A 13,341-nucleotide genomic window follows, 5' to 3' on the forward strand; every position below is an offset into this window, starting at 1 on the left:
GCCTGCCAAAATTATAATAATGCGTATTCTTACAAACGTGATACTCTAACTCTAATTTGGAGGAAAGTAACTTTTAGATATCATTAACAATTTCTGTTCAGAACTGTCAAATCAAAGGACGGGGTTTCTCAGTGTCCCCATTTCATTATTAAATGAAAGCATACATAATGCAGGAACAAAATTCCTTTTCTACTAGAAGGCAACCCTAACATACCAATGAAACTTAGATCAGCACCTGACTGAAAAGACAATGCTCCCTGAGGATTCAATTCTGAATAAAGGCATTCTGAATGAGACATTCTGTCTTATCTTCAGTTGTCACTCAGTGGAACTCCACTTTCCCCTGGAAATAAGTCACTACCAGTCTATGTCGTCCTTGGTTAGGGTGGCTAGCAAAACAGAAAAAGAGGGTAACGGGGTGAATATGATTCTCCTCCCTTGCGGGAGCAGATGAGAACAAAGTTGCCTGGCATATCCTTAAGGCAGGGAAGAAAAGTAGAAGGTGCTCTCTGTAGATACAAGTGGTCACAGAGTGAAAGCAATTGATAGAGTTCCCAGAAGAGTGACTCAACCTGTCCCTTAAGAAGATAGACAGGGTTGAAGGAGGTGCAACTGCATGAAGGTCGTCAAAAGGTACAAACTTCCAATTATAAGATAAATAAGTACTAGAAATGCAATATATAACATGATAAATACAATTAACACTGCTGAATGTTATATACGAAAGCTGTTAAAAGAGTAAATCCTAAGAGTTTTCATCATAAGGAAAAGAATTTTTTTCCATTTCTTTATTTTTGTATGTATATGAGATGATGTGTGTTCACTAAACTTATTGTGGTAATCATTTCATGATGTATTAAGTCAAATCATTATGCTGAACAGCTTAAACTTATAAGGTGCTGTATGTCAAGTACATCTCAACAAAACTAGAAGAAGAAAAAAAGAAGATGGACAAAGTCTTAAAAAATAAAAATTCAAGTTCCAGTAAAGTATGTTTAATTTTAACAGTCTAAGAAGGCATACAATATCATGCTCATCCAGTTAGCTGGGGACATTCACCTTCATACTTCAGGCACTCTCAGGCCCAGGGGGCCAAATAAAAATGAGGGGGTCAAAAAGAGATTTAACACAACCCTTTGGTGAAATGATATGGCAACATGAAAAGTACTCATAAAACACCTATAGCCCAAGATGCAGCATCAGTACTCCTTGGAATTTATCCCAAGGGTACAACTAAAGGAAGAAAAAATATTATTGGCACAGTGATGTTAAGTACACTATAAAAAAGAGAAAAAAATTTGGAAATAACCAAAGTAGGTTAAGTGCAATCAGTTGACAAAAAGCTAAGCAACCAACTAAAATAATCATGAAGATTATGCAACAGGGAAAAATATGCACACATTAATGTGAAAAAATTAAAATTACTCAATGAGAGAAATACTTAAATGCCAATAACTTGAAAAGAATAAAATTAACACAGTGATATTCTACACTGCAAAAATATTGGTTTGGCCAAAAAGTTCATTAGGTCTTTTCCGTAAGATGGCTCTAGTAGCACTTAGTTGTCTTTAACTTCATTCGAAACAATTTTGTTAGATTGTATTGTGACAGCTGTCATATCAGGCGTGCATTTAAAAAAAAAGCTTATCAAAACTGGTGAATTTTTGTGTAGCTATTTTAATATTGAAGATGAAAAAAAAGCAAAATTTTCAGCATATTATGCTGTATTATTTCAAGAAAGCTAAAAACACAACTAAAATGCAAATAAAAGATTTGTGCAGTGTATGGAGAAGGTGCTGTGACTGACTGAACGTGTCAAAAGTGGTTTGCGAAGTTTCGTGCTGAAGATTTCTCGCTGGACGATGCTCCACGGTCAGGTAGAACAGTTGAAGTTGATAGTGATCAAATAGAAACATTAATTGAGAACAATCAACGTAATACCATGCAGGAGATAACCGACATACTCAAAATATCCAAATCATTTGCACCAGCTTGGTTATGTTCATCGCTTTGATGTTTGGGTTCCACATAAGTTAAGCAAAAAAGCCTTCCTGACCGTATTTCCACATGCGATTCTCTACTGAAACCTAACGAAAACGTTTTGTTTTTAAAACAAATTGCGACGAGTGATGAAAAGTGGATACTGTACAATAAAGTGGAATGGAAGAGATCGTGGGGCAAGCAAAATGAAACACCACCAGCCACACCAAAGGCCGGTCTTCATCCAAAGAGGGTGATGTTGTGTATAAGGTAGGATTGGAAGGGAGTCCTCTATTATGAGCTTCTTCCGGAAAACCAAACAATTAATTCCAACAAGTACTGCTCCCAATTAGACCAACTGAAAGCAGCACTGGATGAAAAGCGTCCAGAATTAGTCAACAGAAAACGCATAATCTTCCATCAGGATAATGCAAGACCGCGTGTTTCTCTGATGACCAGGCAAAAACTTACAGCTTGGCTGGGAAGTTCTGATTCATCCACAGTGTTCACCAGACGTTGCACCTTCGGATTTCCATTTATTTCAGTCTTTACAAAATTCTCTTAATGAAAAAAATTTCAATTCCTGGGAAGACTGTAAAAGGCACCTGGAACACTTCTTTACTCAAAAAGATAAAAAGTTTTGGGAAGATGGAATTATGAAGTTGTCCCAAAAATGTCAGAAGGTAATAGAACAAAACAGTGAATATGTTGCTCAATAAAATTCTTGGTGAAAATGAAAAATGTGTCTTTTATTTTTACTTAAAAACCGAAGTAACTTTTTGGCCAACCCAATACCTCAAAAACAAAAAACCTATCTAGATGAGAAACAGAAAGCAAGTTTACCTTGAGCTAGTCTTTCCAGTCGTTTTCCATGCTCTGGGGGTATTGCATACCTAAAATTTTAAACACAAATAAAAATTTTAGATTTATAATTGTTCAGCTAGTATCCTAAGGACATCTATTCCTAAATAATGTCATGTAAAAAAAATGTCAACCCCAGGGACTTGCCTGGTGGCTCAGTGGTTAAGAATCCGCCTGCCAGTGCAGGGGACATGGGTTCAATCCCTGGTCCGGGAAGATCCCACATGCCACAGAGCAACTAAGCCCACGTGCCACAAGTACTGAAGCCTGTGCGCCTAGAGCCTGTGCTCTGCAACAAGAGAAGCCACTGCAGTGAGAAGCCCGTGCACCACAACTAAAAGTAGCCCCCGCTAGCCGCAACTAGAGAAAGCCCACACGCAGCAACGAAGACCCAGTGCAGCCAAAAATAAAAAATATATAAAATAAATAAATTTATTTTTTTAAAAAAAGGTCAACCCCAAACTCCACTTAGATGAACTAAGCAGAGATTAGAGAACCAAACACAGAACTGTATCTCTTGGACACTAAACAGAAGAAAAATAAACTTAAATCACCTATTTCAATGTCCCAGCTCACCATTCCAACCACATTTTACACATTAGGGAACAAAGGCCCAAGGCCAGCAAACTGCTTGGACATGGGGCACCTGGCCACAGCATGGAGTTTAGAACCTCCCTTGTAACACTCACAGCACCCCAGCGATCCAGGGCTATTTTTGGTTGTATATTTTTTGTTTTGCAGTTGGTTAGTTTGGCCTTTGTTTTTAAGCAAAAAAATTTTTTTTAAGTTTTTGTTTTTTTTAATTTATTTATTTTTGTCTGCGTTGGGTCTTCGTTGCTGCGTGCGGGCTTTCTCTAGTTGCGGCGAGCGGGGGCTACTCTTTGTTGCAATGTGCGGGCTTCTCATCACGGTGGCTTGTCTTGTTGCAGAGCACAGGCTCTAGGCGCACGGGCTTTAGTAGTTGTGGCTCACGGACTCTAGAGCGCAGGCTCAGTAGTTGTGGCGCACGGGCTTAGCTGCTCTGTGGCATGTGGGATCTTCCCGGACCAGGGCTCGAACCCGTGTCCCCTGCATTAGCAGGCGGATACTTAACCACTGCGCCACCAAGGAAGTCCAAAAAAAAAAGTTTTCTTTAAAAATAAAAACCTTTTAAAATGCTTTTTACTGACAAGCAGGATAGAACATGAAATTATTAATAGTAACATTTATATCTCCACCAAACCTTTCTAAGAACACTGTACTTTTAAATATATTTTAAATAAAAATTTACCAGCCATAAAAAAGGCAGCTTTGATTTATTTCACAATTATGTGACTTTTAAAATCTTGATTATAGAAAAAAGAATTGTTGGGAATTCCCTGGTGGTCCAGTGGTTAGGACTCGGTGCTCTCACTGCCAGGGCCTGGGTTGGATCCCTGGTTGGGGAACTAAGATCTGCAAGCCATGTGGCATAGCCACAAACAAAAAAAGAAAGAAAGAATTGTTCACCCTTGGAAAACAGAAATTCTTCTTCAAGTATTACTCATTTCTAGTTCCTGGTGTTTTCAAAAGTTACATACTTGATTTTATTTACTGTGAACTTACTAACAAATTTTAAAACAATAATCTCAAGTTAAATGATCATTTCATGTTTTAAATAAGAATATATTACTCTCCAGACCTACATTTGCTGTTTACTAGCTCAATATATATTAAGTACAAGTTACTTTTTTACTAAAATAACTTTTCTCATTTTACTTAACACCACACTTGGTTGCATTTAATGCCACTGATAACATATGCAGAACTTAACTGGATCCGTTGTAACTAGGCAATTCTCTAAAAGAAAATTCAACCATATATCCTGTTGCTTCAGGCACTGTTAATGAAATTATTCCAACTGAATTGGGAAGATAAAATTTTAGCATAACTAAATGACAATCACCCAACATGTATTTATACACTGGCCACTTCTCAACAATTTTTAATCCCTGGTTTACATTGCCAAATATACCCAGAAAAGGACACGCACACACACATACACATGCATGCCCCAGACAAGCATAATATACATGCTAACACATGCACGTGTATACACACACAGGCATGCACTCGTGTAAGAGTTGGACATGGAGATATTTATATATCCAGGTTCACTTTTTTTTTAAAATGGTATCAAAGTTAAAGTTCATTAACCCAAAATTCAACCATCTGCTCACAGAAAACATAAGTAAATATAAATTTATATATAAACATAAATATAAGGATAAAAAATACACTTGACATAGTCTTTCAATTGATCTTCACAACTCTATGACAAAAATCACATAGCCAACACATAGTAAACACATCTCTTAAAAGGATTCTAGTAAAAATTCTCTGGAGGCTAATCATCAGAAAGATTTTTTCCATACATTATACATGTATCAAAAATTCTTTAAATTAGACACATGACTTGTAAGGCACTGAGTGTGTCCCCTCAATGCAGTTTGACCATTACAGGTGGGCGCCCACCTTCTGTTGTACCCTTCCAAACTACCCTCCATGGTGTGCCAAAGTCATCTTTGCAAACTACAGATCTGTTCATGACAAAACCCTGGGCCTTCAGTGGCTGACTTACCTGAAGGATAGAAGCTGAACTTTTTTTCAGGGCACACAGACCTGCTGCGATCCTGACACCTCCTCAGTTGCACCTACTGACCAATGTCCCAATCAAATCCTGCTCTTTGGTTTACCAGACCACTTGAATGCCCTTCCAGTGCCTTTGTTACTTTATACCACCACTACTTTCCATCTCCTATTTCTGGGATTTACACACCCTTACCATCCCTGTCCAGCCAACAAAACCTCCACTCCTTTTTCTCCACTCAGCTTGAGTCACCCCCAGGGAGAGCTCCACACTCCTCCTTTTGCTCTATCAACCACACAGAAGACAGGTTTCCACCATGGTACTCAGAATTTAATTTTTTTACCTTTCTGCCTCCCTCTCTCCTTTCAACCTCCCTAGGGGCAAGGACCAGTGTCTCTCCTAGAACAAAGCACCAGAAAAGCAGATGCTCAGAAACTATGTGCTGACTTTTGTGGCTCTCAAAATGATGAATCATGATCCTCACCCTCCAGGATGGAAGATGTGGAAGGAGAGGAAGGATACAGCAAGAAGAAAAAATCATGGAAGTGGGAAATTGGAAGAACAGGTAAGAAATTATATAAGCCAATACCTCATTTCCTAATTACCGGGTCAGCCTGGCATACTCAGGATCAACTCTACCAGTTTCAACTTCCTAATCCGTTCAAATACCTAATTCAATCAAATCTTTCTCCCAGGACTCTATACTTTTAGTATGGTCTCCCCATTTTGCCTTGCCTTCTCTTCATCCCTCCTGGATCTTATGCTGTGAAGGACAGTGTGCTCAAGGTAGATGGGCAGGACTGGGGCACTTAATTTCCACTTAAATGGCATGGGGCAAAAATAAGGTCCTGATATAACTGCCCTAAAAACTTAGCTCCTATGAATGTAGCAGCCAGCAAAGAAAAGTACCATCTAATTTCTTTATAAAAAGAAAAAAAATGGTAATAAATACCAGTCAACCAGAAAAAAGTTCCAGCTTCATAAGAATGTTAATATTTTTCATCTAAACAATTTAAAAAAATCAATATAAGCAACTATCAGAATATAACTGAAACAGAATGCCCTGAACGAGAGCAATCATGGGGGGGATAAAAGCCCTTAAAAACCTGAATCACTCGTATGCTTTTAAGAAGTCTGAAATCCTGCTGCTCTAACATACAAGGTTTTATTAATTTCTGTCTTCTAGTAAATTCTACTACTTCATGGAAACATTAAGCAATTCTCAGCATTTGTTTGGAAATAACAGCAGAAAAATACTGCCTACCTGCCCACCCACCTGACCGTTTCCCATCAGCATTTAGACATGCTTATCTCTTCTGCCTCAAACAAATACCTTCTCTGGGCCCTTCATCCCGCTACCACCCATCTACTTTCTTTTCTTCCCTTTACGCACACCACTCACTTCCAGTACTTGCCTCATTTTATCCCATTCACCCTGGAGTCCAGCTCAATCTGGATCCTATTCCCATCATACTCAGTATGACTGCTTGGACAAAGGTTGCCACGTTGTTTAGTCTTTACCTACCTTGTCCTCTCTGGAATTTTCAACTAGCTCCTTAAACACTCACTTCTCTTGAGTTTGATGATTTAAGTCATTTCCAGTGCTTTTCTACCTTCTGCTCTTGCCAAACCTACCTTCTGGCTGCCTAATGTTCCCCAGGGCACCATGCTTTAGTGCTTCCACATTCTTCCCCAAGGGAGCCACCTTCCCTCAAGCCTTCAAGATCACCCACATGTTGCTGAACCATATCTCCATCCCATGTGTGTCCCTCTGAGTTCTGCACTTCAAAAACCAGCCAGCTACTGAACAAATCCATTTAGCAGCCCTCAAACATAATCTGTCCAAAGCTTAATCCTCCGGCATCTTCACGACAGACCTGCTTCTTTTACAGAGTTCCTCATCTAACTGCCCACAAAAATGTAATTTGTCTGTGGTTGTACTCCCCTATCTAATCAATCGCCAAGTTTTATGTGTTCCACCTGTTACTTATACAAGAGAAATCTCATGAACCTGTCTACATTTCTCTATCCTAACTACAACTGCCTTGGTCCATTCTGTCACACACATCATTACAGCAGCCTCTTAGCTAGTCTTCAGCCTTACCCTCTCTAGTCCATGTAGCCAATTAGTTCATGTCACTTCCTTCACTTGTTTAAAATCTATCTGAAGCAGGAACTGGTGACTAAGTAGAGGCAAGCTAGAAGGTCCGTAGGCATAGGGGTTTATTACAGACAATTAGTGACCTCAGTCAGGGGAGTCCTAATTCTATGGCTCTGACCACCTCCTAGCCTTTTCTATGAAAGTATCCTATCACTTCAAAAGACTCACAACAAACAAGATCAAATTTGTGATTTCCCCCTTTAAGTTGGTTATCTCCCCCAGCTTCCCCATTGCAGTTCAGAACTCCATTTGCCCTCAGCATCCCATACTGGAACTATCAGAGTCACCCCTTCTTTAATTTGTCATCCTCTCTGCCCCCACTGCCAGTCACAAGTCCTATCCACTCTACACCCTCAAAACCTCATATCCACCTCCCTGCAGCAAAACCTCAATTCCAACCCTGATGTGCCCCAGCTAGACCATTACCATAACTAAACTCTATCTCCTTGGGCAGCTACAGACCTCATATCACTATCATAGGATAAACACCTTTATTCCTTACTGCTTGGCTTTCAAGATGCCCCCCACACACACACAGTTTAGCCGCAGCCACAAAGAGCAGCAGTCCACTCTCCACAGTTTGGACTATGAATTATTCTATCCCTCACAGGGGTTTTTTGACCTCACTCCTCACCACAAACAGCCCCTCCATTCTGCTTCAAATCCCATCTTCCCAAGCCTTGCCCAGATTCCACCTCCTCCTTGAGGCTTTCTCTGACCACTGGAAATCTCGGCAACCCTACCCCTTTTCGTCCTCCCAGAGCCCTTCCGTTATATTTCTCATGTAGTATTTATCATCTACTACATTCCATAGCTAGCTGCTGTGTGGTGTGCATAAATCACTTCTGTCTGGATAGGCACTGAGTTCTGTGAGGGAGAGAATGCCTACCACCACCCAGAAATTTTCACACAAATTATCCATTTTAACCTACCTTTTATAGTGAGTGTCTGCTTTATAGCCAAGCACTGTGTTCTGTGCCACCATTGCTCAGTTAGGCAGCTAATTCTTAATTCTTTGAGGATATAAATGTGTCTCACACTTCTCTGTGTCTTTTGAAAACCACCAAATAAGATGCCTACCATTGTATACCCTCAAGTACACACTGGTGTGCTAAAATTACTCACTGTTCAATTAACCTTTAGGACAGTGTTTTTGTTTGAGATATAAGGAATATTGCAAACAGTTCTGCTAACATTAAGAAACTATGAATTATTAATGAACTATGGACACACTAATTAGATATTTACAGGGTTGTGTTTTATTTAAAACCAGAGTCTTTTATAACTAAGGGGGAAAAAGATCGAATTTGAAGGCCAAGGAAAACAGAATAACCCCAAGTACATCTTTGGGTGGTTTTCTCATAGACCTAAAATGATGTTATCCTGGTGATTGTTATACAAATACTATCTTTAACTGAATAATATCAGATTGACATTTCGAACTGTCAGTAGGTAAAGCTGTATTTTTCAAAATGTACTAGATCCATTCCTCTGATTCAGGCTTTCTCTATGAACTGGTCTCTGCCCTTCTCATTTCAAGATATGCTCAGTCCATTAGTCTATCAGAAGTGTTTACCAGCACTACTAAAGGGTAACTCCTATTTCTCAGATCATCCCCCAAGGGCTCCCTAATATCTTTTGGGAGCCCTGAGGCTGTCATAATGTACTTAGAAATCAATGTCCTCAGCTGTCCCGCTACCCCTACCTTTGTCACTGTGCTGTCTCACACAGGCAGCTGCAGAGGTCCCTGGCCACTGGCACCTCCCACCGGCCCACTCCCACCACACACCCCTGCCACCCTGTGACATCAAGGGCAGTCTTACCAAGCCCAGGGCCACAGAGGGGAGATCCCCTTCCAGGTCCAGGCCAGGCTCAGGTAGGTCAGTCCTGAAACAGCACTGCCCTCTACTCCGTTCCCCTAACGGAAGCTGTGTGTGAAGTGGCCCTTTCCTCCTCCTTCGTATATTTCCTTTTCTTCTTGCTGTTTTACTCAGTCATCTCCCATGAAGATTCAGCCTCAAGTCCACAAGGATAGTTTTCTGACAAACAACAACTCTAAACTGACCCTCCCCTCTTTTACTGGCATAAGCACGTGTGCCTGACTTGCTTTCAATAGTTACTAAAGTGTTGAAGGCTGAGTGAAAAGAATATCTGACCAATAAACATGATTATATTGCTTATCACAGCTACCATTTATCGAGCACTTTTAAGACGCCAAGCCTTGTGCTAAGATCCTTTGATAAAAGTTCTCCTACTAACACCTCCATTTTACTGATGAGGAAACTAAGACTTAGAGGGATTAATTTACTTGAGCAAGGTCGATGACAGAGCTGGAGCCCAACCCCAGATCTGACTCCAAAGCCCAAGACATGCTCTCCAGACCCATATTCCATTCCTGTTTTCTCATCAATCACAGGAAGATGCCAAGAAGAAGGAAGTGACAGGTGCTACCAAGCCCATCCCTCCCAAGGACATATCCACACCCTTTACAATGATCACTGCAATCACTGTAGGGTGATCCAACTTTTAGGAGAAAAAGTTTTCTGTCTGCTAACAGGCCGAAGTTCCAGTATTCACACAGAATAGTTCTCCCAGCTATCTTTCTTACATTTACCCACTTTTAAAATTCACAATTGGAAAAAAAAAAAAAGTCACTAGCCTTTGAAACTAAAGTTATAGTACACACCAGGCAAATGATAATGACATTTTAAATATTGATAAAATGCAGATACAAAGAACAAAGTCATCAAACCACCACTCAAAACTTTTCTTTAGTTCTTGTTATAAAAAACTTCATGAATCAAAAAGTAAAGTGCCTAAATTATACTTCACAAAACTCAATATTTCTGAAGTAATTTACAATATACTTTTTAATCAAGGCATATTCCTGTGTCAAAAAGAAGGCTGAACAGCTACAGATTTTATATGTGTGATTATATTACATTTTCACATTACTGACGATGTTAACAAGTTTTACCATTCGTTCATTTATTAAAGTTTAAGCATTAATATTTTAGATTATGAGGTCTCATTAGTTAACTGTGGAAAACAGAACACCGCTTGCTTCATTTTCAGTTCTTAAAAATAGATGAATGTGAGAAACAGAACATGTGACTGTAAGGGATGCTCTGGTAGGTGCCCAGCCTCTCCTTTTCTGGATGAGGCCCTCAGCACCTTCACCAAAGGGAGGATCCTTGCCCCACATCCCGCTCACCCAGGGTCTCATTCCCTCCCCCAGGATCATGCCCCTGGCGAGGGAGGGGATGGTGGCCCGTATGCAGTGAATGGTCCAAGCCTGAGTATTAAGGCCTGGCCCTCTTGCCTCCATTCGGGGCAATTCTGAAGGGCCCTGCCAGGTCCAGAGCTGCCTCTGAGATCTGCCCAGGGCTCGAAAGCAGTCAACTTTCCCTTCTGCCTAGTGCTGCCTTCCTCCCTCCCCAAGGCCGCTGCTTCCAGCACACAAATCTGAGTCTCAAAGTTGGCTTCCTGAGTGACACAGACTACAACAAACAATTACAAAGAACATATTTGTAAGGAGGTGTCTCTTAAACACCAGTCCTGAAAACAGAAGCTGGGCGTCTCTAACTATGACCCGGAAGACAAAGTGTTTGAACTGAGGCCCTACAGGGACATCATATAAAAAGCCCCTGAGGAAATGAATTCAGCCAGAGCTTGGCCTCACACTTATGCCACCTGTGGCCCATTTCCAGACAGAGCAATTAGATGGGAAAAAAAAAAAAGGGGGGGGCTAGGGCTTCCCTGGTGGCTCAATGGTTGAGAGTCCGCCTGCCAATGCAGGGGACACGGGTTCGTGCCCCGGTCCGGGAAGATCCCACATGCCGCGGAGCGGCTGGGCCCGTGAGCCGTGGCAGCTGAGCCTGCACGTCCGGAGCCTGTGCTCCACAATGGGAGAGGCCACAACAGTGAGAGGCCCGCGTACCACACACACACACACACAAAAAAGTCTAGCAGCCACATCTGTAGACAATCATAAGTAAGGCAACTGCAGCAAGAAAAAAGGTATTATAAATTATCAGTTGATATCACCCATAAACAACATAAAAGAAATCTTTACGTCTTAATACTGACCTCTCCAAAATACTCAACAGATAACATATTCAGCAGCATAGTGATTTTTCAAGTACTAGATGATCAAATGACTGATTTTCTGTTTTCCGTGGCACCCCCAGGGCCCCAGGGTTTCCTGAGGATACCTCAAGGAAGGAGTTGGTAAGGGAGAGGGTCCCACCAAACACATTTCAGCCAGGTCAGCTCTGCCTTTACTTTCAATTTTATATAAATTGCCCTCCTGAAGAAATTTTCAAATGGAAAGTTTGAGAACCTCTGTGCCAGGCCAGTGTTTTCCAAAGTGAGGACCCATCACAGAAAATTTTTTTCTGGTTTATGCATAAATATACTGTGTAAGATTTGAATTCATGTAAGATTTAGATTCCAATAAAATTTTGCTGAGAACAAGTGTTCTGCTACTGCTAGAAAATAAAGGGGAGGGTGGGGGTACTAAAAGCTATATTTCTAAACTGTAAGTTTCATGAAGACCATTCTGTCCTATTCACCATGGTATCGCTAGCACCGAGCCCAGTACCTGACTGGTGGGTGGCTCAATAAATATTTAGTGAACAAACAGGAAAGAAACAAAACCAAAAGTCACCGAACACAGATGCAATGTTTTACAGGATCAAGCATTAATAAAACAGAAACAAACTGCTACTTCCAGAAGAATCAAAAATATAGTAACTTCAAAAATTGGTAATAAACAGAAACATGCCCATAAGAAGCTATTTGTCCATATCAAAAATTTTCAAATCCAGTATTTTCCCAATGAAAAACAAACTTACCTTATACAGAAATCTTCGGAGGGCAGTATGCTTTCCAAGTGATCATTTATTCAAAGGATAATCGTACCATCCATGAATAAGATAAAGTAGCTTAAAGAGTTCCACTACAATTGGCTTACAGAGTTCTACCACAATTATCTCCAACAAAGTATTGAAGCATTTTCAAGGAGATTTCCTGTGATTGAAGTTTAATCTTCAAGGGAAAACTACCTACACAGCCACTGTACAGTTGGAAACCTCTTTGAAAATTGAGAGGCTTTCAAAAGTGCGCGTTACACAAAGCAACCAAGCTACCCAAAGACAACTCAAGCAACGTGCAAAAAACAAACAAACAAAAAAGGTATACAGCCTTAAATTTAAAAAAAAGAAGTATTCACTTATATGTGGATTTCTTTTTTAAAAAAAGATACCAATTCACAGAAAAAGAGATCAGACTTGTGGCTACCAGAGGCCAAAGGTGGGGAAACGCGGAACTGGAGGAACGTGGTCAAAAGGTACAAACCTCCAGTTATAAGATAAACAAGTACTAGGGATGCAATGAACAACATGATGACTATAGCCAACAATGCTGTATGATATATAGAAAAGAGAGGTAATCCTATGAGTTCTTATTACAAGATGAATTTTTTTTCTTTTTTTCTTCATTTTCTTTTTATTGTCTCTATATGAGAAAATGAATATTAGCTGAAGCTACTGCGGCCATCATTTCAAAATATATGTAAATCAAACCATCATGCTGTATCCTTTAAACTTACACAGTGCTGTATGCCAATTATTTCTCAATAAAATTGGGGGGGCCGGGGAGACAGTAAATAGTCACATGTTTCTGCCAACACCTGACATTCCGTAAATGATGTTAATATTTACTCAGGTGG

The 13,341-nt window shown here is 40.3% G+C and overlaps 1 protein-coding gene across 3 annotated transcripts in view; it reads right to left on the reverse strand.

The window, feature by feature from the left end:
* KDM4C (lysine demethylase 4C) overlaps positions 1-13,341 on the reverse strand; it is a 404,294-nt gene that overhangs the window by 300,541 nt on the left and 90,412 nt on the right. For all 3 annotated transcript variants that reach the window (XM_004279122.3, XM_049711313.1, XM_033404418.2), the window contains one exon: positions 2,824-2,873. In XM_004279122.3, coding sequence (XP_004279170.1) covers positions 2,824-2,873 — 50 coding nt within the window. The remainder of the gene's footprint in view (positions 1-2,823; positions 2,874-13,341) is intronic.

This window comes from Orcinus orca, chromosome 6 (assembly GCF_937001465.1).
Source record: "Orcinus orca chromosome 6, mOrcOrc1.1, whole genome shotgun sequence".
NCBI classification, from domain to species: Eukaryota; Metazoa; Chordata; class Mammalia; order Artiodactyla; family Delphinidae; genus Orcinus; species Orcinus orca.